The 25,145-nt window shown below is 60.6% G+C and overlaps 1 protein-coding gene across 3 annotated transcripts in view; it reads left to right on the top strand.

Annotated features, from left to right (window-relative positions):
- MLLT1 (MLLT1 super elongation complex subunit) overlaps window positions 1-21,579 on the top strand; it is a 63,521-nt gene extending 41,942 nt beyond the window's left edge. For 2 of the 3 annotated variants that reach the window (XM_029216611.1, XM_029216613.1), the window contains 9 exons: window positions 4,399-4,542; window positions 7,701-7,826; window positions 11,634-12,188; window positions 16,440-16,527; window positions 18,159-18,267; window positions 19,299-19,398; window positions 19,659-19,730; window positions 19,992-20,063; window positions 20,275-21,579. In XM_029216611.1, coding sequence (XP_029072444.1) covers window positions 4,399-4,542; window positions 7,701-7,826; window positions 11,634-12,188; window positions 16,440-16,527; window positions 18,159-18,267; window positions 19,299-19,398; window positions 19,659-19,730; window positions 19,992-20,063; window positions 20,275-20,403 — 1,395 coding nt within the window. In that variant the 3' untranslated portion in view covers window positions 20,404-21,579. The remainder of the gene's footprint in view (window positions 1-4,398; window positions 4,543-7,700; window positions 7,827-11,633; window positions 12,189-16,439; window positions 16,528-18,158; window positions 18,268-19,298; window positions 19,399-19,658; window positions 19,731-19,991; window positions 20,064-20,274) is intronic. The other variant, XM_029216612.1, reaches the window with a different exon arrangement.
- Window positions 21,580-25,145: the final 3,566 nt, after the last annotated feature.

Below are 25,145 nucleotides of genomic sequence, written 5' to 3'. Positions count from 1 at the left end.
GGGGGGGGGGGGGGGGGGGGGGGGGGGGGGGGGGGGGGGGGTGTCACCCAGAGAGGGCAGAGGCAAGAGGAAGTCCTGGTTCTGAGCCTCGGGCGCCCAAGTTTGGCAGCGGGGGTCCCATGTATGGGCTGCATCTCCATGTGCCCTCGTCAAGCCTCCGCTTCTTCCTGGTGAAAACAGTGGTTTCCGTTTCTTGATGGCGCAGAGCTGAGCCCTGTGGCTGTAGCTCATCCTCCCACCTTTACAGGTAAGGAAGCCGAGGCTCAGGAGGGCAGGCCTTGTGCAGGGAGAGACGAGCCCCAGGCCCAGCCTGACCCTGTGCCCTGCAAGGGGGACAGCCAGCTGTCTGCTGACCTCCCCTTGCTGACACACAGGTGCCCTCAGCCGAGTTCCTCCTCCTAGCCTGTAGCCTCACTGCCCTATGTCCACTCGGAAGGCGACCGGGGAAAGTTGGAAGCACCTGCAGGAGTGGACGGGCTGATGGGATGGGCCCCTGGGAGCTGTCTGTGGCCTGCCGCCTCCTGCCTGCGTCATCTTGGAGCAGATCCCAGGCATCATCATTTCACGTGTCAGCGCTTCAGACTGTGGCTCTAAAAGATAAGGGCTGCTTCATATTTTTTTCTTTCTTTTTTTAAAAAAATCAATTAATTTACTTTTGGCTACGTTGGGTCTTCGTTGCTGTGCACGGGCTTTCTCTAGTTGCCATGAGCGGGGGCTGCTCTTCATTGCGGTGGCTTCTCTTGTTGCAGAGCGCGGGCTCTAGGCAGACGGGCTTCAGTAGTTGTGGCTCGCGGGCTCAGTAGTTGTGGCTTGCGGGCTCTAGAGCGCAGGCTCGGTAGTTGCAGCACACGGGCTTAGCTGCTCAGTGGCATGTGGGATCTTCCTGGACCAGGGCTTGAACCCGTATCCCCTGCATTGGCAGGTGGATTCTTAACCACTGCGCCACCAAGGAAGTCCCAGGGCTGCTTTCTAGTAGTGTAACAGTACCAGTGTCACGCCTGCAAATTATCAATTTTTTAATCCCCAGCCTAAAGGTCTTTCCTGTCTGAATCAGGATCTTGGCCGGACCCGCACGTTGTGATTCAGGGGGTTGTCTCCTAAGTCTCCTTGAATCTATAGCTTCTCCTTCTACCTTCTTTTTCTTTTTCTTTTTTTGTTTCTTTGCACTTTATTTGTTGGAGAAGCTGCGTCATTTGTCCCGTAGAGTTTGGTACCGTCTGCCTTGTTGCTGCTTTCGTCCCCGTGGTGTCTGCATTTAGCGCAGTCTCCTGATCTGTGTCTTCCCTGACAGTGTGCACTTGAATCTGGAGGTAAGGTCTTCCCGGGAAGGGGGTCCGTGCTGGTGACGTTGGCAGGGTTAACAGACAGCGCCTGGGTGACCGACCTGTCAGGAGTCACAGATGGGTGGTAATCTTGTTCCTTCTTCATGTAGTAGCCGGGATACGTTTGTGCCATTTACCCCTCTTATCGTCTGTGTGTTTACCTAGTGGGAAAGCGGGACAAATGCTTGCTTCCACCCGCCTCCTTTGTTTGCCAGTTTCAGGCCCTGCTCCCAGTCTCGACAGACATTCTGCCGGCCAGAGGCTGTTTATTCCCCAGCACACGAATCTGTGCTCTCTCTTCCCCAGCCTCAACCCCCATAGAGCCCTCTGCCCCCAGGATGAGGCTCACCCTCAGTGGCGGCCAAGGCCCTTCTCTCTGGGTCCCCTGCTGCCACTGCTGTCCACCCTCCCCTCCAGCTGCAGCCACGTGGGCTCTCGGGGTCCCAGAGAGGACACTGTGGCCTGTGGCGCTTCTCTGCACCCTCTAGCTGTTCTCCAAGCCTGTCACAGCCTCCATGGGCCCTTCCTGGCCCCCTCCCCACCCCCACTGTTGGGTCAGGCCCCTCTCCAGTAGTGGTCACATTTCATTCTTTTGGCGAATATGGAGCGCCTCCCCAGGGCCAGCACCCGGGGAGGGGGGTGCAGGACAGGAGTCCCCACAGCTGCTGCCTCCAGGGGTTCCCAGCTTGGTGGGGACACACACCCAGTGTGACAAATGCCTCCATATGGGTGGACACAGAGGAGGGGCACTGGCTGCATGTAGGGGCGTAACAGTGGTTACCAGGGGCTGCTTTCTCTTCCTTAACAAGAAGTGGGAGGCAGCAGCTCTGTGGCACTAGGGCTGCCTGCCTGGGGTGCTCTCAGCTTCCCTCCACGCTTGTGCCGTGGCTGATGCTGGCCTGCAGGTGTACCGTGTACCGTCTCACAGTTAGGCAGGAAGAAGAGAAATGCTGAGACTTTCTTGCACTTTTTTGATTTGGAAAGGAAAGCCCTCCCTAGGCTGACCTCCCTTAAAACTAGGTCACTGTCCACCTTGGACAAGGGGACTGATTTCCAAGTCTCGTGCAGATGGGCGGGGTAGAAACCTATTCTTCCTGGGGCCAGGGGCCAGGGGAGGGGCCGGGTCGGTGTCGGTGGCGTCAGGTTGGCTTGAGAAGGCCTGGCAGCTCCTGGAGGGCAGGGTCTGCGGCTCCATCGCGTGACAGATGCACCTTCTACCTTTGTGGCCTGGATGGGGGGACAGAGTCGTCCAAGTGCAACTGCAGGACCTCACTCCTGTCCCCTTTGTTCAGAAGCGGGCGTGTGGCCAGCCAGGCTGCCGCTCCCGGCATCACCAGCTCACCATGCGCCATCTGCCCAGGGATGGCGGGGCGGCCGGGGCCCTGGTGCACCACCGCAGGAGGAAGGGGCAAAGAGAAGCCAGCCCGGGAAGTGCCAGCGAGAGGGCTCAGCTGCCCTGCCCTCCTTCCTGAGCCCTGCCGGACCTGCCCTCCTTCCTCACCTCCTGTGCACTGCTGAGAGGCCGCCACTGGCTCCCTGTACTCCTAGTTTTCTCTCTCCCACGGATAGCACTTTAAAAAATTGGGGTGTAATTCACATACCAGGAAATTCACCCTTTTTAAAGCACACGAATTTGGTGGTTTTAGCGTGTTCACAGTGTTGTGCAGTCATCACAGTTTTCTAGTTCCCAGGACGGTCTCATCATTCCAGAAGGAAACTTCATCCCTATTTGCAGTTAGTTTCCACGTTCCCCTCCCCCAGCCCCTGGCAACCATGAAGCCACTCTGTCTCTGGATATGCCTGTTCTGGACGCTTCGTGTAAATGGAATCACACACTGCATGGCCTTTTCTGTCTGGCTTCTCTCACTGAGCATCGTGTTTTTGAGGTTCATCCACGTGGTAACATGTGTCAGTGCTTCATTCCTTTTAGTGGCTGGATACCGTTCTGTTATATGGATGGACCACAATATGTTTATCCATTCACCTGTTGATGGACACTGGGTTTGTTTCTGCTTTTTGACTATTGTGAGTGATGCTGCTGTGGATATAGGCGTACAAGTTTTTTGGGTTTTTTGGGTTTTTTTTTTTTTTGCGGTACGCGGGCCCCTCACTGTTGCGGCCCCTCCCGTTGCGGAGCACAGGCTCCGGACACGCAGGCCCAGCAGCCGTGGCTCACGGACCCAGCTGCTCCGCGGCATGTGGGATCTTCCCAGACCGGGGCACGAACCCGTGTCCCCTGCATCGGCAGGCGGACTCTCAACCACTGCGCCACCAGGGAAGCCCAGGCGTACAAGTTTTTATGTGAATGTGTATTTTCATTTCTTTTGGGTATACATCTAGGGGAGATACATGGGTCATGCAGTTGCTCTGTATTCAACATTTTGAGGAACTTCCATACACTTTTCCAGAGGGACCACCATTTTACCTTCCTGCTAGCAGTGCACCAGGATTCTGGTTTCTCCACATCCTTGCCAAGGCTTGTTATTTTCCTTTTTTAAAATAATTGCCATCCTAGTGGGTGTGAGGCAGTATTTTGTGGTTTTGATTTGTATTTCCCTAGTCGTTAATGGTGTTGAGCATCTTCTCGTGGGCTTATTGGCCGCCTGTATGTCTTTGGAGAAATTTCCCTTCCAGGAAAGGGGCCGGGGGTTGAGGCTGCAGGATCCTGGTCCTAGAGCCTGGGGTCCGGTCTCAGCATTGTCGCTGAGCAGCTGTGTGTCTTGGAGCGTCGTCTTCACCGTCCATGGGCCGAGCACTGAGGGTTGAGGGGGATGTGTGTGCGGGGCTCCGCACACCATCGGCAGGACTGCTTCATTAACCAGCTGAGAATATCATCCTGATGATCTTTATTTCTGTCGTGGTGCCTGCTTTGCCGCTCCGCAAATAGTAAGTTGATTTATTTTGCATGAGCGGAGCAATGGGGAGGCACACACACACACACACAGAGAAGCAGGTGAGGGTCCGAAGGGAGAGGGGGGCAGGCCCGGCGGCAAGGAGTGCCTCCGCCTGGTCCGTGGCTGCCCTGCAGCCTCCTGCCCAGCCCCATGAGTGGACTTCCTTGTTTTCTGTGTTTAAGGAGGAGCCAAGGAAGGTTTGCTTCACCTACGACCTGTTCCTGAATCTGGAGGGCAACCCACCCGTCAACCACCTGCGCTGTGAGAAGCTCACCTTCAACAACCCCACCGTGGAGTTCCGGTACAAGCTGCTGATGGCCGGCGGGGTGAGTGTGCCGCTCCACATGCCCCAACATGGCCCCCAGCGCTGGGCGGCCCTGGTGCTGGGGGCACCCGGGGCTCTCCAGCGTGTGGTTGGGCACCCAGGACCCAGAGGGGCAGGTTGCACGGGTGGCGCCCAGCAGCTTTGGATGGGACCCAGGCGTCCCGAGTCTGCGCTAGGGTGTTGTCCGCTGCGAGTGACTAACTAGTCTCTAGTTACCCCGTAGCTTCTTGTTGGCTGTGGGTAATTAGCATCGTCCTCCATGGAGGTGGGGCGGGGTGGGGGGAGGGGGCAGGAATGGGCGCGAGGCCAGTCTGTCAGCTTGGAGCCGGAGCCAGTTTTAACCAGATCAGCAAGGCCTCGCGGGGGCGTGTCATGGGGGGTGGGGGGAGCAGCCCCGGCTCTGTAGAGGCTCCCTGCTGATGGCGCGCTCCTGGCGGCTTTGTCCTGGTGACACAGGCTCTCAGAACTTAGGTCTCCGTAGCAAGTTGTGTGGCCAGTGATCCCCCTGCACGTGGCAAGGCCTTTGGAGAGCTGGGTCGGGTGCTCGGTCGCGGAGGAGGACTGGACTGCGCCGAGGGCGGTGGGCTGAGCACACGGACATCCCGAGCCTGGGATGGAGGAGTCGGGCTGGGGGCGCGAGAGCCTGTGTGTGCGCACGTGTGTGTCGTCGAGGCAGGCGCACCTCCCCAGTGCGTGCAGGGCGTTTGGCTTGGGTTTCTTTGGCTCTGGGGTGCAGTCCTTTCCTGTTCACTTAATTCAGTTGGGTCTTTCTATAAACTTTTTTAAAAATATGAAAGCAATCACGTATTCATCGCAGAATACGTGATGAAGTTATGCTGTATTCCTAGTAAAAGATTAGTGTGCGATTCTAATCTAGCACATGATGGCTGACGGAGTCCAGTCACAGAGCCGGGAGGTGCAGAGTCAGCTTACACAGATGTTGGCCCTGAGTTTGCTGGGTTCAGCGGTCCTCCCCCAGCTCTGCTTCTCTACCTTATTTTCGCTGCCAAATATTTTCCAAAGTATTTCCCGAGGTGTTCCCGGGTGTTCCCCCAAAGCTTTCACAGTCACCTCTCTTTGGGAGACAGACACACAGAGCGTCCACGGGCCTCTCAGAGTCCCAGGACCCAGGCACTGAGACCTTGGCTCCCCACGTAAAGTTTTTTTTTTTTTTAACCTTTAGAGTCACATGGGAAAACTGGTTGTATCATTTATAGTCATTTATTTTATTTTTTAAAAACTAAAACGTTTTGAAATTTTAAAAAAAGATGTTTTCTTTGCTCTGAGGAGATGCAGGTTCAGTGAGCGTCATCTAAACACATAAAACTGGAGGGCAGGGAGGAGGAGGTGCGCAGGGGCGGGGGAGGGAGGTGGGGAGGGCAGGCACGGCCTGCGGTTTGGGAGGGAGGGAGGGAGGCCCGCGAGCTGCCACCCTGTGGTCTCTGCTGGCTGCTGTTCTGGCCCTTTGGGGCTGCCTGGAGAGCTGGTTGGCTGGTCAGGAACTTTCTCGCCTTTTGGGGCTGCGGGCTTCACGCCCCAGGCTGATGGCTGGGCAGTGCTTTCTGGTCCTAGGAGCTGCCCGAGACCTTTATGGGATGGTGGCTCCCGAGGCCTGAGCCCTGGTCCCTGTTTACCATTCTGGGGCTCTGGGTCCCAGTGGCGCCGCCTTTGCCATCCCGTGGCGGATGGGCCCGGAGCCTGCCTGCATTGACGTTGATGTCGGCGCTGGAAGCGCAGGAGGCCAGCGCAGGAGGAGCGGGCCGTCGGTGAGCCCACGAGGACTGCTTTCTGTGCGGCCCCTTCTCCCGGGGTTGCCTGAGCCCTGTCGCTCCTCGCGTGAGGCTTAGACACCATCAGCGGTGACCTGAGCTGCTTCCCGCTGTGCCAGGCGGTTGCCCGGCCCCTCAGCTTGTGTCTCATCCTTTGCCCCGTCGGCAGTTGAGCTGCGCAGAGGTAGAGGCTTCTTCAGAGGCCAGGGGTGAGACAGGTCCCCGTGGAGCCATGTGTCCCAAAGGGCTGTCACAGACAGGCAGCGACACGGGAGGCCTCCACGCGTTGTCCTGGGATAGGGTTGGTTGGGGACCTTCATTTGAAGGGAGAGAAGTTGCAGCGAAAGTAGAAGGAAAAGGTCTGTGGGTGGACGCACTAAGGCATCCCGTGGCCCCGCCGTTCTCCTGGGCTGCGCTCTCCGTTGCTTCCCTGTGGCCTGGAGTGTGCGGGTCGCCAACAGCGTGATCCCGGGCCTGGTGGGGCAGGCGGCTTCTGGGTGTCTGGTTCAGAGCGTGGTGGTCGGACAGGCTCCCGTGAGCAGCACCGCCTCGGGCTCCGCTGCAGGGCTTGGGGGGCGAGGGGCTCCACCGCCCTCCTTTCAACCCGGCGTCCCCGCAGCCAGGCGTGACCTTGGCCCCCCCAGATGAAACGCTGGTTCCTCGGGCAATCCCAGGCTCTCAGGGTTATTCATGGGGCCTGTCCTACCAAGCTAAATGCTTTCTTCTTTTGTGTGTGTGCGCGCTTTATTCTTTTGTTCTGTCTCATCAGCGTCTGGAAGGCTCCCTCTGAGCGCTGACTGCTACTAGGGTCAATTTGCGGTGTCAGTATTTCGAGGACTTGCCCGCCGCCTTCTCCCCCTTCAGCCGGGGCCTCGGGAGCCTGGCTGGAGCCGGGCAGGTGTTTCCCTGTGCACCTCCTAGCAGGACCCTGGACCCTCCCTCCTCTGGGCCCTCCCCCCCGCGCCCACCCCACGCAGCTCTCCTCTGGCCTGGCCGCACTCTCCCTGTCTGTCCACCCCGCCCGCCTCACGGTGGAGGAGGACATCGGGCACACACATCCTGCAGAGGTTGCTCCCTCCGCCGCAGCTGCCTGCTCTGGGTGTCCGGCCGGCTTCCCGCCCATGCCAACCGCGCTTCTGGTCTGTCTGCACCGCCGCGTGTGGGGCAGCTTTGGCCACAGCTCCGCGTCTTCTCGGCCGGCCCGGCCCACCGCGCCCAGCCATCCTGGGACCCGGCTTCTCTTCGCTCTCTGCCCGGCCCCGCTTGGCTCCAGCGCTCGGCGCTCGGCCCCTCCCGGAGGGAAGCTCCGCAGGCCGGCTTCCTCTTGCCGATCGAATTTCCAGCCTGCCTCCTTGCTCGTTGATAACATCTGTCTCTTCTTTATCACTAGGTGATGGTAATGCCCGAAGGAGCAGAAACGGTGTCCAGGCCCAGCCCCGACTACCCCATGTTACCCACAATTCCACTCTCTGCCTTCTCTGACCCCAAGAAGACCAAACCGTCCCACGGCTCCAAGGTTAGTGAGGCGGAAGGCCCAGTCATGTGGGAGCGCTGGGGCCCAGTGGCGGGGCCTGGGCTCAGGGCGCCCCTCCGCAGAGCTGGACCTTCCGTCCCCGGACTCGCTCCCTTGGCATCCTCTCTTGGAGCACATCTCTGTGCTCCGCCCGGCTGCTCTGCCCCTTCGTCAGGAGGCTTGCCCTCCTGAACCGCTCAGACAGCCAAATGATCACAGGTTCTTCCCCCGTTCCTCTTGAGGCCAGAGAGCCTGCCCCGTTCTCCCGTCCACCGAGTCTGAGGGCCTAGGGCCACTCGGACAGAACCCCAAGAGGCTGACGTGGCTGGGGGCCGTGGACAGAGCGTGTCCACCGCTGCCTCCTGGGCGTAACTGGCACTCCCCATCCGTAGGGGCTGGCGCTCCCTCCCGCGGCTGCTCCAGGCTCCGCTTCCTTCTTTGGCAGCAGCTCTGGGCAGAGAGAGCTCGCCTGGGGGAAGGGCCGGGTGGAACCATGTGGCGGAGCCAGCTGTTTCGCCTCAAGAAGAAACGTTTCCTCGTCTTCTCTCGGCCAGCCAGGCAGGTGGCACTCTGCCCTCCCGACACCTCTCTCTCTCAGCTGTCCCGGAGTGGCCTCCGGAGCCCTCGGGCTGGTCCCGCAGTGGACCTGGAAGCTTGTGGGCATGCGTCCCACGCTGCAGCCACCTACACAGCTGTGTCCCCGAGGCCAAGCTCTGCCTGGCTCTCAGGGCAGCTGCTGGTCGTCCGCCACCAACCCTGCAAGTGTATCCATTTCTCATCTTGGCAGTTTTCTTGCTTCACTCCCTATCGGGTGTCGGGGGCCTGGTTGAGGTGGACAGGTTGAATTCTTGGGCCGTCTTACAGCCTTATGCTCATCAGCAACCTTGGAGGAGGGCCACGTCAGCCAGGCAAGGTCTTTCTGGCACTTTCCACAAGGCCACTAGGTCTCTGAAATCCTCAGATCTGTCTGACTTAAGCCCTCTGGACGCGTGAGGCCAGAGTCTTCAAGTACAGAGTGCGGCTCCAGGGTCTTCCCCTCACAGGACTCCTAGGTCTCTCCCTGAACCTCACGGGACTTGAAGAAAAATTCTTGCTAGCGGTCTTGGCAGCTTCTCCGAGCCACCCACGGTTTTTCGGAAGTTGGTGCAAAATAGGAAGAGTGGGAACTGCCATCTCTTCTGTACCTGTTGCTTGCAAGTCACCTAAGAAGTGCCCCCTCCCAGGTGGTGAGGACACTCCAGTGGCCGGCCGACAGAGCCACGTCTGCTGGGGTTACTGGTGGCATCTCTTGCTGAGGTCTTTGAAACCCCTGGGACCCCCCCAAGCCAGTGGGTGTATCTGCAAGGCTTGGGAGGCCTGCAGGTAGGGTCCTTCGTCTTCACCCCTCCAGGTCCAGCATCTTTCTGCAGCCCCTGAACGCTGTGACATAGGGGGTCCCTGCGAAGGTTTCTGCTGATGGCTCTCTGACAGACCCCCTCTGCCCATTGTCACAGTCCTGCCTCTGAGTCATCGGCCTCTTCTTCCAGCTGAGGAAGCACTGGCTCTTTCCCCCAGACGGATTCTCCACTGCCTGGACCTGCAGAGGCTGACTGGCTGGACCGCATGCTCCAGGCAGAAGGGCCAGGAGGGAGGGGCGTGGTCCTTGTAGGGCCTGGGGGCCGCTGGAGAGTCTGGCTGTTGCAGCCCCAGGTGGATTGGTCCCTGTGGTTCTGTTTCTTCCCACAGACCCCCGGAGGGTAGCTTGGCAGGCAGGAAGTGGAGCCTCCTAGGAGAGAACCGGGACCCCCGAAGGCTCACTGTGCAGGTGGCTGTTCCCTTTGGTCCCGCCGCCCCCTGGACTTGTGCGCCTATAGCTTCAGGGCGCCCTGCCTCTCCTTGTCTGATGTCAGCCAGTCGGCCTGGTGGGCTTTTCTCTAACACTTGGTTCTTAATCATTTTGGGTCCTCGACAGCTTTGAGAACATGACTGCAGTGGAGCTTTGCCCCAGGAACGTCTACATTATGCTACAGACTTAGTGTGTGACTTCAGAGGGCCTGTGCTCTTGGGTGCCCGTACAGAGCTCCGGGTGAAGAGCCGCCGCTCCGAGGCCCCTGCTAGTTGGGCAGGCCCTGGACAGCGGGGAGGCTCTGCCGACCCGGGCAGGGGGCCGTCGGCAGTCGTGCCCATCAGGGGTGCTCCGCTCCACCTCTCGGGGCTGGGACTGTGCGGCCCAGGCGGGCTCATGGACGCTGCAGGAAGAGGCCAGGATGGTGTGGGAGGTCTCTGCTTCTTGCCTCCCTCCTTGGGGGAACAGCTTGCTGGAGAGTGGAGCCCCCAGAGACTGGCCCCATTCCACACAGCAGCCCCCCAGGGGTGCCCCTTTACACAGGCTTCTAAAGGGGTGCTCGTGGTGTGAGCACCCCTTCCCGCTGCCGTGGTGACGTGACGGCCGGGGCCAGGGCACAGGGCCGACTTCTCTCCAGGGAGGTGGCAGGAGCCCATGGCCACGTGGGGCTGGCCCTGAACCTTTGGCACTGGTGTGGGTAGTGGATCCGCAAGAAAACGGGGACTCCAGTAGGTCAGAGGTGGTTCTAGGCTGTGCCGTCTTTCCCTGTGGCTCTTTGCTGGGAGGCTTCTGTCGCTGGACCCTTGGAGACTGTGAGCGCAGGAAGGAGAAGCCCAGCTGCTGGGTGTTCACCTGGCTCGCCCGTCCCTTCAGCACTTGGGGTGAGCTGGTAGAGGGAGGCTGCTTTGGGGGCCCCGCCCAGGTGGGCCCCTGTGGTCTAGCTGCTGCGGGTGCCCAGCCGTGCACCTGTCCCACAGAGTTGGGGGCAGAATCCTGGCAGCGGACGGCAGCGGGCACCTGTCCCGCAGCCCTGGCTATGCGGCGAGGTGGTGATGCGGTGTACGCGGTGTTGGCGAGGAGCAGGCCCGCCAAGGTGTCAGACGGGGCTCCTGCCTGGGGGCAGGGTGACTGTGCACTCGCTGTCCGCCCTGCCCGCCCTGCACTGTCACCTGGTGAGGTAGGTGGTCTTGCTCCTGCTTAGAGGGAGCGCAGGCGTGCAGGCTTGGAGGCCACCAGCCCGCCTTCCCGGCGGCCCGGTGCAGGGCCGCTCACTGCCTCTGTTGCCGGTGGGAGCCCCCCTGACCTGGCTCATCAACGCCGGAGTCCAGGCTCCACCCTCAACCCTCGGTTTCCGAGGCGGAGGTTGAGGCATTGCACATGGTTTAGAAAAGCTGCCCAGGCGGCTTGGGTTCCGGGATACTCTAGGAGCCGTTAGTCATGCGCAGTGCCTGGGAACCTGGCAGGCGCTCAGTTAATGCTGAATGTGGAGATTAAAGGGCGATCAAAGAGCTGCGGTGCTGGCGCGCGTTGGGGCCAGGCCAGGCCGGGCCGGAGCCGGGCCTTCCAGGCAGGGTGGGGGCGACCTGGGGAGGCACCTGGCTCTGGTGGGGACAGAGGAGAGGCCCCGCCTGCTGGCGCCCCCAGCCCCCGCGCCGCAGCAGCCCCGCGGGAAGCTGCAAGGCGCTGGAGCGGGAGTGGGTCGGTGTGGCTTGCCTGTCTGTATCTGACTCACCGTGTACTCTTCTTGAATCCCTCAGGGGAGTCTTAGCCTGCAGCCGCCTGGGACCTGCTGACACTTCCTAGTAGTTTAAAGGGACAGCTCCATTTAAAACTCTCACCTGCTGCCTTACTTTTTCGCTTTATGGAAGATTTTCTCTAGCTGAGTCTGAATCAGGTGGATTATACTTTGTAGGGGTCGTGGGAGGCGGAGCAGGGCGGCCCCGAGATGCCATTTGACCGTGTCCCCCTCCTGCCCGGCATTGCAGGACGCCAGCAGGGAGAGCGGCAAGGCCTGCAAGGCCCACAAGACGACCAAGGAGCACCGGGAGCGGCCACGCAAGGACTCAGAGAGCAGGGGCGCCTGCAAGGAGCCGGAGCGCGAGCAGGCCAGGAGCGCCAAGGACGCCGCGCGGAAGCTGGGCGAGGGCCGGCCGCCCAAGGAGGACAAGGCCCCGCCGCCCAAGGCCGCATTCAAGGAGCCCAAGATGGCCCTGAAGGAGACCAAACTGGAGAGCATGTCCCCCAAAGGCGGGCCCCCGCCGCCACCCCCGCCCAAGTCTTCCAGCAAGCGGCCGGCCGCCGCCGACTCACCCAAGCCCAGCGCCAAAAAGCAGAAGAAGAGCAGCTCCAAGGGGTCCAGGAGCGCCCCGAGCACCTCACCCCGCACCTCATCTTCCTCCTTCTCGGACAAAAAGCCGGCCAAGGACAAGGGCGGTGCCAAAGCGGAGAAGGTCAAGCCTGAGAACGAGCCCAGGGAGATCAAAAAGCCTCCGGAGGCGGAGGAGTCCAACTCGGAGGACGAGGCCTCCTTCAAGACCGAGGTGAGGTGGCTCCTTCCCCCACCCTTCTCCCCTTCCCACACCCCACCCTCATCCTCTCTCTGCGGGCTCTGAGCCGCCCAGAGGTTACAAGGACGCTGGGCGCCCACTTGCTCCATGTAGCTTTGGGCAGCCTCTGTGCCTTGCCAGACCTCAGTTTCCCCTTACGTTGGGGGTGACGAAACCGCCTCGCGAGATCTGTGTGGACGGTGCTTGGGATGAAGGGTCCCAGTTCAGCGTTATACTGGTACCTGCGTTCACAGCTCTTCTCGGGCTGCCCCCTGTGTGGGCCGGAGTCTCACTGGCCGCTTTGGGGTCAGGGTGGGCGATTGTGTCTCACCATGGAGTCTTTACCCGGCTGCCGCAGGCTCGGTCAGCCAGGGCACCCCCTCCCTCCACTCGTGATGTGGTGTCCCTGTGTGTTTTCATCCCACTCTCTGGGTCCGGGAGCCAGAGGTTTTGGGTTTTTCCTGCAGCAGCATTTCCATGCGGCTCTGAATGTCACCATCAGAGACGGCTTGAGTCACAAAGGAGCTAGGGGCCAGATTGTTGACTCTGGGTAGCCAGACCTCTCTGGGCCTTGGAGGGCCATGTCATTTCTGCATGCTGTTTGGCCTCTGGTACTCAGCGAACAGGGACTTGGAGGGATGGATGGATGGATACATAGTTGGATGGACGGATGGATGAGTGAGCGATTGACCCCCTCACCTGTATCACCAGCCCCAGCCCTAGCCCTCAGTGGCCTTTTTAAAAAAATTAATTATTTATTTACGGCTGCATTGGGTCTTCGTTGCTGTGCGCGGGCTTCTCATTGCGGCGGCTTCTCTTGTTCTGGAGCACGGGCTCCAGGCACGCGGGCTTCAGTAGCTGTGGCTCGAAGGCTCTAGAGCGCAGACTCAGTAGTTGTGGCGCACGGGCTTAGCTGCTCCACGGCGTGTGGGATCTTCCCGGACCAGGGCTCGAACCTGTGTCCCCTGCATTGGCAGGCGGATTCTTAACCACTGCGCCACCAGGGAAGCCCTCGCTGGCCTTTTGTAGTTCCCAGACTCTTATTCACTCTCAAAGGCAGAAGCTTTGTCTCCAGCATTGCTGCTCAGAGAGCCACTGGGACTTTGCAGATGGTTCCCAGAGGTGAAGCCAGAGGTGGTTTGTGTCAGTAGCACCGATGTCGTGAGCGTGCGGCTTCCAGGGGCACCTCGTTGGAGGTGGCTGGGGGTGACAGTTTGGCTCATGGGTGACAGTGCATCCCCACAATTAGGGACACACACAGGGCTGGTGATGTCACATGCCCAGCGCTTCTTGCGCCCGGGAGACTGTCTGCCAATGAACCTGAGGATGGCAGGACCCCAGAACGTCTCTCTTACTTGGAGACTCCTGGGAGTCCAGGGCCCTCCCAGCCACCTCTCGGTTGCCGGAGGTTCTTTGGGTGCTTCATAGTGCCCCATCTAGCATCTTTCTCTTCTGTCTGCTCAGACCCGGAGCTCTGGTCTGGTGCGCTTCCCTCCTGTCCGCCTCAGGTGCTTCCAGAGAGACCTTCCTGTGCCCAAGCCTGGTGCCCCTGTGTAGGGAAGAGGTGGAGGCCTCCCTGAGCCCTGCCTCCTCGGCTGAATGTTGGCGCCCTGGCCGCGGGTGTCCACCCTGACGTCCTGCTGTGATTGTTGTGAGCACCCGTGCCACTGTGGGCAGCTACCTCCGCCTGCTCCGTGCAGTGGGGTGGGGCTGGCTGGGTGTCCAGTGTCTGTGGCCTTGGCCACCGCGGCCCTGAGGCTGGAATCGCTCAAGGAAGCCCAGGGCTTTCTCCTGGCTGAAGAGGCGCATCCAGCACGCTGAGAGACTTCTGAACGGCGAGTCTGGGCCGTCAGCATGCCCGGGGGATCTCTAGGGCTGCTGGACGGTGACTCACATGTCCTGACCCTGGGACCTGGTGAGGCACAGGTGTCCATGGCGAAGGGGGCGAGACGGCCTTCCAGACCCGGGCCTCTCCAGCTGCCCTTGCCTGTCTCCGGACGTCCCACGCTGGAGGCCGAGTGGGCGCCACTGCCGGAAAGCTCTGACCGCTGCGTGGAGCCCAAGTCTCCTCCGCCCCGTCGGCCCTCAGAGGGGCCAGGCAGCTCCTCGTCTGAGTCCTGGGCCAAGCCCCCCAGCTCCTCTGGCTCTCCTCTGGCTGCTCCTCTGGGGCCTCCTTGGCTGTGGGGTTCCTGACACTCAGTCCCTTTCAGTCACAGGCCCTGGAGCACTGGGAGCACAGCAGGCCCTCCACCCTCCTTCCAGACGCCCCGTGTGGCCTGAGCCCCAGGACACGTCGGCAGCCCCTCGAGGGCTTTTCTGACCCCCAGGAACCATTAGGCTCTTGGGGCTGACACCACTTCCAGATTCCCCCCTCCCCTTCACACCCCGCCTCTTGGATTCCTGTGGAAGGAAAGGGGACGAGTGTGGCTGAGAAGCCCGCCTGACCTGGGCCGTCAGGACAGAGCAGGTGCTGCCCTGCCCTGGACCTTCCTGAGCCTGTTGGCCCGAGCCTGCGTGCTGGTGGCCTCCCAGCCAGGTCTTCCCTGCCCCGGAGCTCTGTCCAAATTCCCTGCCCCAGAGGTCGGAAGTGCAATTGGCATCGACCTCTGTGTGCTTAGCAGAGGCCTTCAGGGCAGCTCTTTTACAGATGGGGAAACTGAGGCTTAAAACCACGGGCTGCCTTGGCCAGTTGGTGAGAAAGCCAAGGTCAGAAGCCAGGACCTCCAAGCCAGAATAAGAACTCAGGGATATGCATGCAGGGGGGACCGTGTGGCTACAGGCCCGTTTTTGGGGGTGGGGAGGGTCACACACTGGTCTGAGTGGTACCCACCCAGTGGACAGTGGTTGATGCCAGTCTAGGCTGGTTTCCCGGGGAGGGTTTCTCAGGGCACACCACTGGCCTGTGTGAAGGTAGCAAGTCGGGGACGTTGGCAGGGGCGTGCTGGGAGGGCCCGGAGTGGGTCGGGCTGGGCGGTGGCGGACCCCAGAGGAGGGAGCCCTCAGCTCTTCAGCTGGGAAGCATTCTGTGTCCAGGCAGTGGGATCCTTCTCTGAGTCTGCTGAGGAGAGACCTGAGCCTTCCCGGGTCTCCTTCCGGGAGCTGGGGCTGCCCTCAGCCCACGGGCCAGGGAGAGGGGCTCCTCTCCTGGGGTCTCCTCTCCTGTGGCACGTGCCAGGATTGAGGAGACACTGCTGGGTGCCTCCGCCTGTCTCCTGGCCCCTTCCAGGTGCTCAGGCTGCTCAGCTCCCCCAGACAGTCCCCAAGGACAGAAGGCTGGACGGCGTCTGGGCTCCCTGGGCTGGCAGGCTTTCTGAGCCATGGAGTGCCCACTGGAGCCCAGCCTGGCCCAGCCCCCGGCCCTGGGCTTATCACTCTGCTGCGCATACCTGTGCCAGCCTGTTGGCTTCTCCTGAGGGCCCAGAGCAGACGCCACCCAGTTCTGGCTCAACCCCTTCCCCACGCAGGCCTCTCAAGTGGGAGGTGCTGCCCTATGCTACTTACGCCTTAGTATCCTAGGGCCTGGGCTCCTAGTTTGGGCTTTTACTGCCCCCTGGTGGCCAAGTCAGGGCTAAAGGAAGAGGAGAAGGGGGATGTGACCGGCTCTGGGTGCAGTGGGGCCAGCTGTGGGTCCACTGTGTCCTCAAGTGCTTGTCACTTGCCCACACACTCACTCATCATCACCTCAGGGGCACCCAGTGACAGGGAGACAGCTTGTTGTCGCTACTCAGCCTCAGGACAGACTGAGGAAATGAGGGGCAGGATGAGAACGCACCCACCTTTCCTGCTCGGACCTTCCAGCTGTTGGCCGCAGCGCCGCAGCGCACACCAGCCAGCTGTGCTCTCGCCGGAGGAGGGTAGGGCCCACAAGTGAGAGCAGCCACAGTCGCCTGCCCCCCGCCCGCCTCCAATCCCCCTGCGGCGAGAGCTCGCCTCGGCCCCGTCCTCCTGCGCGGGCAGGTGGGAGCACCAGGCGTGGCTGGAGATTTACCGTCCCTCAGTGGGAAAAGAAAGGTCATTGGTTGCATTTTGAATGCACACTGGCGGCATCCTGGGGCTGGGGGAGGAGGTGGGATGGGGTCAGGGTCTCGGGTGCCGGGGCCTGGCGCCTTGGCGGCCTTTGGAGTGCGTATCTGGGGCGTCCTGCCTGGCTGTCCCTGCCACCGGAGGGCTCCTTTTCTTTGGACTGAAAGATGACTGTTGTCCTCTCTCCCTGCTGCCCCCCACCTGCCCTGCCGTGGGGTGAAGTCCGCCCAGTCGAGCCCATCCAACTCCAGCTCCAGCTCCGACTCCAGTTCAGATTCGGATTTTGAGCCATCTCAGAACCACAGTCAAGGTGCGTGCTGGGAAAGGAGAGAGCCGGGGTGGGGACGCATGGGGCTGGTTTCTGGTGGAAAGGCTCACTGCTCTGGGAGCAGCCCCCTGACCTTCCTGGAGGCCAGTGGGGCACTGGGTCTGGTATGGAGTCCAGGGGTTCACAAGGAATCTCCCAATGTGGGCTTGCTTGTGCCCGAGTTTCAGCACGCCCTGAGTCTGAACGCTGCCGCCACGGCCAGAAAAACCCGAGGGCAGGGCGTGAGGGAGGGTAGGGAGGCTTGGGCCTGGGCTGAGCTTGCCCAGGGTTTCACTTCAGGATACGCTGTTTGCCTGGACCGGGCCCCAGAGATCCGTGTCCACAGGTGTGTGGACGCTCAGGGGTCCGGTGTTAAAAGCAAAACTGGCACAGATGACCCGACCGCCAGCTGTCCGTCGCCTGGGCCCTCAGCTTTGCCCCATCTGTGCGACAGGGCTTTGAGCTGTGCTTTGTGGGTCTGCGGCGGAGGGCCCTGTTGTGACTTGGGCCCTGCCCTTGCCGGAAGCCTCCTCTCCAGCTCCTCCCAGATGGAGGCTCACTTGGCCAGCGCAGGGTCCCTTCCTCTGCCTCAGCCACCCAGCCAAGCACTCCGCTCCTGCCGCGTGCCTGGCCAGCACTCGGCCCAGGCCCCCGCAGCCTGCAGTGCTGCCTTTTCCCTGCAGGCCGCCTGGGGTACTTGTTGGGAGGCGGCACCAGACCCATTTCCTGCCCCAGAGTGGATAGGGCCCCCTGGGCCATCGACCCCTGCCCACCCTCGCACTGGAAGCACCTCTTCTGGTGGATCGGATTGAGAATTTCCTCCACGGCCTGCAGTCCCTTTTGGAGGGTGGGGGAGAGCTGGGGGAGGCGAGCGTAGTCCGGGGGCCTGACATAAAGACACGCAGTCCTGAGGGGGCTGGGGGATGGGGTGCTCCAAGCCCACAGTCTCTCCAACGGTTCTTATCTACGGGGAAGGGAGGGGGAAACCTGCCGTGCACGGGATCACATGACCAAGGTAATTGAGGGCTTTGTGTCCCTCTGTTGCCTTGGTAACAGGAATATAAACCAAGATGCCGTCTGTAGGGGACTGGAACCGAGTGTCTCTGGAGAAAGGGGAGGACGGTGGGCCGGGAGCAGTGGAGGGGCCTGCCACGGGGCTGGGCAGGCCCGAGGAGGGGCGCAGGCTGGGGGGCTGGTGTTCTGTGGCCCATGCTGCGGGCCGCCTTGCCCTTCTCAGCCAGGACTGGTTCATCCTGCCTGCAGGCAGAGCTCTGATCCCAGCAGCCGGAGCAGAGGACGGCTGCTCCTTCCCTTTGCAATGGAGGGGCCCTGCGGTCCTGTCTTGGGCCAGGGGCCAGAGGCCTGTGAGGAGGGCCAGGAAGGTAGGGGTGGGGGGAGCCAGGAGTCTCTTAAGGAGGGGGTGGCCACAGGCGCAGTGCTTGGAGATAGGCGGCAGGCCCCACCTGGCCAGAGGAACCTCCGAGGTGGGTTTGCCTGGGTGTGTTTTGGAGGTTGTGGCGTCAAGGAGCTCCATGTGGCCCTGGGGGTGGAGGGGACTCTGGGGTGCACGTGGAGCCCTGAACCCCCTTCTCTCCCCCTCCCTCCCTCCATCCCTTCCTCGCGGCCCTCACCAGGACCCCTGCGCTCCATGGTGGAGGACCTGCAGTCTGAGGAATCTGACGAGGACGACTCTTCGTCAGGCGAGGAGGCTGCTGGCAAGACGAACGCAGGAAGGGACTCCAGGTGCCTGGGCCAGAGGGGAGGAGTGGGCGTGGGCGCACCGGGGCAGCTCTGCCTGGCCCTGCTGTAATCGTGGGGCCTCCAGGAGGTGGGCCAGGACGGGGGCTCCCCGGGGTGAGGCAAAGGGAGCCTCTGAGCCCACCGGGCGGTGCCCTGCCTAGGCATTGAGGTGGGCCTGGGGGCCTCAGGGGGCATCCTTCCTCCCCTCGCTGGAGGATGTGGCTGCCTGGCAGGGAGGGGCAGGACGCTCAGGGAGAGGAGTCCATCACCACCCGAGAAGGGGGGCGAGGCAGTGCCCAGCAGCCCGAGGACCAGCCTTGGTCCCAGGCATATGGGGCAGTGGGGGCTGGTTCCTCTGCTCTCGGGCTCGGGCCAGGGGTCCCTTACCCCTTCCCCAGGTGCACTGGCCCAGGGAAGATGACGTGTGGCCTTCCCCCAGAGTGGGGTAAGCCGAGGCCCCTCCTTTGGACACCCCCAGGCCTTGGGAGCGAGCCCACCTCAGGGATGGCTGTGCGTTCTCAGCCTCCAGCCCAGCGCAAGTGCCAGCCTTGGCCCCAGGACTGTGGGGTGGGCTCAGCGGACTCGGGGTCCGGGCCCCGCCCAGCAAGGGGCGGGCGTCTGATGTCACCACGCTGGCACCTGTGTCCCTCCCTCCCTCCCGGGGCGTTGGGCTCAGGCTGCCGCTGGCAGGGACTGTCCTGCAGGGTGCCGCACCACACCAGCATTCTGAGCCTGCAGTGAGCAGCGAGCCCCGCCGGGATCCCAGAGCCTCTCAGAGCCAGCGTGCTCGTCTCTGGGTTCTTTGCTCTTTGAAGGCAGCTCAGATGCATTCTTTCTTTCCTTTTCTTTTAAGCCGGCAGTGACCGCCTAGAGCTGGCTGAGGGGGTCTCCTGAGCTGTAGGGGGAGCGCCGGGCGCTGGCCTGGCCCCAGGGAGGGGCCGAGTCCGTCCCAGAGCCCCAGAGCATTGTTTGCAGGGTGGGGCCCCCTCCCCTGAGCACAGGGTGGCCTGACAGGGTGTCGTGTCTGCGTTCAGGTTGAGCTTCAGTGACAGCGAGAGTGACAACAGTGCCGACTCCTGCCTACCCAGTCGGGAGCCCCCTCCACCCAAGAAGCCGCCCCCACCCAACAGCAAGGTAACGTCCTAGAGGCCGGCTGAGGGTTGGGCCTGGGGTTTCTCCAAGCGTCTGAGGCTCAGGGTGGTGGGCGCAGAGGAAGGTCATTTCACCCCCAGGCCCCGAGATCGTCAGCTGCCCAGGAGGGGCTGCCCTTAGAGTTGGGTCCAGGGCCAGAGGAGGGAGGACAAGCAGGCCTGGGGCCTGGGAAGGCGGTGGCCCTGGGGGCTGGGGAAGGGGGTGTGGGCTGGCGCTCACACAGACCTGGGGTCACCCTGCAGACGTCAGGCCGCCGGAGCCCGGAGCCCTGCAGCAAGCCCGAGAAGATCCTCAAGAGGGGTGCCTACGACAAGGTGGGGGCTGGGGCGGGAGGGGGCGCTATGACAGGGTGGGGCTGGGGGGTGGGGGGGCCTACGACAAGGGTGGGGGCTGCCGTGGGGAGGGGCCTGTGACAAGGCGGGGGCTGGAGTGGGGAGGGGCCTACGACAAGGCGGGGCTGGGGGAGTGGGGAGGGCCTACGACAGCGCTGGGCGGGGAGCACCAGCCTGGAGCTGACGTGGGTGTGGCCGCAGGGCTTCACTGGGCCGCGCGCTGAGCGCCCCTCTGTCCCCCAGGCCTACACTGACGAGTTGGTGGAGCTGCACCGGAGGCTGATGGCGCTGCGGGAGCGCAACGTGCTGCAGCAGGTACTGGATGCAGCCACCCACCCCGCGGCCCCCGGAGGGCAAAGCATCTCGGAGGAGTCCCGGGTGGGGTGCCCCTGAGGCCCGTGGGCTGCTGACCCCGTTAGGCAGCCCCAGGGAACCACTCTCCATTCTCCTCGAGGGCCTGGTGGGGGGCGGGGTCCACGCCAGCCTAGCGCCCCGTACACTGAAGCCACCTGCCACCACCCTCCAGATCGTGAACCTGATCGAGGAGACCGGCCACTTCAACGTCACCAACACCACCTTCGACTTCGACCTCTTCTCCTTGGATGAGACCACCGTGCGCAAGCTGCAGAGCTACCTGGAGGCGGTGGCCACATGACCCTGGGCCGGGTGCCGGGCCGCGTCCCCGGGGTCCTGGGAGGCCACGTCTGGGCCCCGCCTTCCCTCCTCTCTCAACTTGCCCGCCCGCAGCACTGCCTTAGTGACCGCCCTGTCCTCGGCCCACACGGCCAGCTGCACTTTCCTCGTCGGGAGCCCCGGGGCCGAGGGGCCCAGGCCGGCGCTGCTGCTCCCCGACACCCTGGGGCCGTCACCTGGGCCCCCCTTGGAAAGTGGCTTGTGTACTCCCGAGGGGGAAGAGACGTGCCCTGCAGTGGGGGCCTCGCTCCTCGGTGGGGCGTGTGGCACAGCTTCACTGCCCGGGCCCCTCTGAGAGGCTGGGGCACTGCCTCCGGCCTCCCGCAACGGTTCGGAACACCCCGCCGCGCCCCAGGACCTCAGAGGGCTCCTGCCGCACCAGGACGGGCCCGGCTCGTCCTCCGCGTCAGCCAGACACGGTCCTGTGTCGGCTCTCACTGTGCTGGGACTCCGTGCTGTATAGTTCTCTCTCTATTATATATATATGTCTGCACTGTAGGTACCGAGCGGTTCCCGGGTGTGCATTTCCAGGGCAGCAGTGCACGTGGGGGTGGGGGGTGTAAGGCGGGACTTGTAGGTTGCGATGTCTCCGCTGCCCTTGGTGTCGGGCTGAAGGCCGGGCTGCAGCGCCAGCTCACCCTCTCCAGGTGCAGGGAGGACGCCTCCTGCCGCTCCCGGGGCGGTGAACACTGCGGGCCGCCGTCTCCAGGAGCCGCCCTCCCGGCCCCCAGCCAGCCGCGGGCTGAGACTGGGTCAGCGTCCTGGGGCTCGTCCTCTTCCTCCTTCCATAGGATCCTCTTCCTTCTGTTGACCGAGTCTTCGAACTTTGGAAAAAATGAGCTTTTGCCAAATAAGACGGGATAGTTTGTGGAGTTTTTTGAGGAGCGTCAGGACTCAGAACCAGCCCCTCGTGCCTGGGCCCTGGCCGGTGACAGGCCCTTCCACCCCTGCTATTCACGCCGGTCCAGGGCTGGAGACCCAACTCCTCGCACGCCTGAAACTCTCCAAGGGCCAAGCCAGCTCCTCTCTCCCGGCCAGAACGCCCTCACGGAGTCAGCCCACCTTGTGGTGGGCTCCTGGGGGCTGGGGACCTCGACTCAAGGCTCCTCTGGTCCCCACCGGCTCCAGGAGAGGAGGCCAGGGCTGGAGCCAGGCTCACTTCTCTCCCACCCACTGTCGGACGGTCCCTCCTCCCCCCAGTTTGTGAATTCCCACGTGAGGCGTGCCACGCTCCCCTTCCCTGTGGTCCCTGACCATTGTCACTGCTCCAATTCTGTCTGTCTGTCAGGCAGACCCCAAACACTCCCTCGGGAGCCCCGCCTCCAAGGCTTCCCCGAATGCCAGCCTTCCTGGTGAGATCCCAGGACTCGGGGAAGGCCCGAGAACTTTCAGAGGAGACTGCCGTGACTCCTTGCCATCTGCTCTGATTCTCTCCCAACCCCACTGCCTTGAGGTATTAGGAAGAGGGCAGGCCTGTGTGGCGGGCTCCGTGCTGCCACCGTCCCCTTCTCCAGGCAGGCCAACAATACTCCGAAGTGGGGCACCTCTCTTCTCTGGAAACTCTAAGACATTGGACAGAAAGGACTGGCCCGAGAGCAGCAGCTGCCTGGCCCTCTGTGCAGAGGCCGCTGGGGGTCGCGGGTGGGAGCCTCAGCCCAAGGGCCCCAGTCTTTCTCCTTCCGGAGGATCCCCTCCCGGCTCTGTGACTCGGGCGGCCCTCTGCTCAGGAGCCAGGCTCTGCCCCTGAGGCAGCTAGAGGAAGGCCGGGCTCTCGGGCCTGCCCTTTGCAGTAGCAGCGGCAGCATCTGGCCCTGCCCGCTGTTGCCAGGGCCTTTGGAAGCACCAACCCATTTCTGTTACCTCCTCTGGTCAGAAGGCCCCAGTGCTGGCCCTGTGACCACCTGATGGACGTGCCAGGCAGCCAGGGCCCCGACCACGGCATTCCCAGCTGCTCCCCCCACCCCACCCCCAGCTGCCCGGCAGCTGGGCCCACCAGGGCTCTGGGGATGCTTCCATAGGAAGGGGCCGGCACTTTGTGATTGCCGTGTGTTTAGTGTTAAGCCCCCTGACCCCAGTGCAAACCCCGGTGTTTTGCTCTCTCCTGAAGAAAATGTAAACCGACGCCTGAAAGCAAAAGGTATCGAATACCTTTCTTACCCACAAGGGTTTTTACAAAGAATGTGTCTAACTAGGAACTAGGACACTCATCGGCCCGAGACCAACTCCTGGATAAGAGGAATAAAGGAGAATTGTGTTTGTAATAAGTTACAGGATTGTTTCTGTCCTGGATTTTAAACTTTTTGTTAAATTGTGAAATTATGGAGGAGTTTTATAGAAAAAAAAAGTGAAATAAAGTCAGATGGGAAAGCAGAGTTCTGTGTAGAGCTTCATGCATCTGCTTGCTTCCTCCCCACTGTGGAGTTGGTGGGTGGAGCCACAAAGCACCATGGGGTTCCTCGTCTCCTCTCCCCGTCCCAGTGCTTCCAGATCGATGACCAGCAAGAGGAGAGAGGGCTGGAACCGAGCCTGTCGGTCATGAGGAGTGGGGACAGGGAATGCGAGCGAGGCTGGCATCCCGGAGGAAGAGAGTCGGCACCACCACAAACCCAAGAGGCGCGAGATGGCAGAGGACTAAGTGTCTGGTCCTGCTTCTGATGGCGTGTTCTTTCCTTGCACGCAGGCAGCAAGTTTTGGGTTGAAAAGCAAGCCTAACTTCACAATGTGGACGAATGGGTGGGTGGATGAGTGAGTGGATGGTGGGGGGGGGGTGGATGGAAGGGTGGATGGGCAGGTAGATGGATGGATGGATAGGTGGGTAGATGGATGATAGCCAGACAGAAAATGTGAGACATCTTTTGCCAGGGGCCAGGGTGCTTGTCTGCCAGTTTGTCTGTGGTGGGTTTTGCTCTGGACTTGGTGTGGCAAAGCTGAGTGAACCCCAAGGAGATGGCTCTCCCAGGCCCTATCTGAGCAGCCCTGTCCACTCTGTGGGCTCCAGTCCCACCAACGGAGCAGAAGTTCCATTCCTGAGTGGTCGGCATTGCAGGCCAATACTCTCTGCCCACAGCAGCTAATTAAAATCACTTTTGTCGGTTGGCAGCCACTTGGGGAGACAGCCGGCCACACCAGGGTACTCGGGAGCATTTCTTCTTTCTTCTAGTCAGTAGCCAGAATTTCCATTTCCAACATCAAGGCTATGGCCTCCCTGCCCTGTCTTTCCTACCAGAGATTCTGCAGGCCTTTGGGGACAGTTTCTCATCTGAGCTCCTAAATTAGGGACACAGAGTGAAAGAGGGTCTAGAGTGGTTCCCACCGCTCCCAGACCCCCATAACACAGTAAAGGACGACTTAACGTGTAAAAATACAATAGGGCTTGCTACGAGCCAGGCGCTGGACTGAGAGTTATCTCACAGATTCCACAAACACTCGATGAGGGTAGGGACTGCTGTCAGAATCCCCACCGACAGATGAAGAAACAGCCTGCAAGCGTTGACCCGCCTACAACAATACAGCTAGTAGGCGCATTCCCTGAGACTCAAGACCAGGTATGTGTTAATTTTGTTGCTTACAGTCAATCTTTCTTTGTATTTATCCATATACTGACTCCTTGGGGTCCCCTTCTTTCTTTCTGTGTTTCTATCTGGAATCATTTTCCTTGAAAAAATCTCACTAGCATTGCATTTAGTGCAACAATGAATTCCCTCAGCTTTTGCTCATCTATAAACATCTTCATTTCATCTTTATTCTGTAAGGATATTTGCATTAGGTATAGAATTGTAGATTGGCAGGTATGGTCTGTCCCCACTTTCCACGTGCTGCTCCATTGTCCTTTGGCTTCCATTGTTTCTGTGGAGAAGTCAGCCATTCAGTCTCATTGTTGCCCCTGTGGGTATCGTGTGACTTTCATCTCTGGTGTCTTTAAGATTCTGTCTTTTAGTTGGAAACAGTTTCGTACATTTTAGTGATTTGTTTCTTCTATCGATGTGACATCTCTGCCCTTTTCAATGTTTTGCCTTGAATTTTTTCAAATCTTTTTTTTTTCAAATTCTAAATGTATATTTGAGTGATGCAAGCACAAGTTCAAAGTTTTCAAGGGCACATGTGCAGTAAGCAATGAACCTCATTCCTACTTCTTTTCCTTCTCCACTTTCTTATACAGCTCTTGAGAGCCATCTGTGCATGAAGAAGACATAGTTCCTTTACAAGTGGTAGCATACATGCATCCTTTTAATATATCTTAGAGTTCATTCCAAATTAGCATGTTGTGTAAACGCACAGTAGTTTACATAACTAGTCCTGCTGGTGGGCATTTAGACCATTTTCCCTCGTTTAATTCCGTGACCACACATAACTATACACGTGCAGGTGTGTGATAGCATCTATGATTAACAGCTTTGGCAGTGGACTTGCCTATTTTCTACCAATTTTCTTGGTATTTATGTCTGTGTGCTTGTGTGTCTATGTGTATTTTTAGGAGCTCCTTATGGAATATGAAATGTAGGACTTTGCAATGTATTCTGTTCCCCCCAGTTTGCCTGCAGGTTTTGTTTATGGCATTTCCCACCGTGCTGGAGTCTTTCCTTTCAGTGGCTTTAGAGGTTGTTACTTCTTGTCTAGGATGATTTTTCTATTTTTTTTTAAGTTCTCTCATGATTTATTCCCTCTCTCCTTTTTTCTTTCTCACCTTCCAGTTTGCCGTGAGCT

The sequence above is a fragment of the Monodon monoceros genome, unplaced genomic scaffold, assembly GCF_005190385.1.
Source record: "Monodon monoceros isolate NGI ecotype Baffin Bay Population unplaced genomic scaffold, NGI_Narwhal_1 Super_Scaffold_12, whole genome shotgun sequence".
NCBI classification, from domain to species: Eukaryota; Metazoa; Chordata; class Mammalia; order Artiodactyla; family Monodontidae; genus Monodon; species Monodon monoceros.
This window is presented reverse-complemented; position numbering and strand designations above follow the sequence as displayed.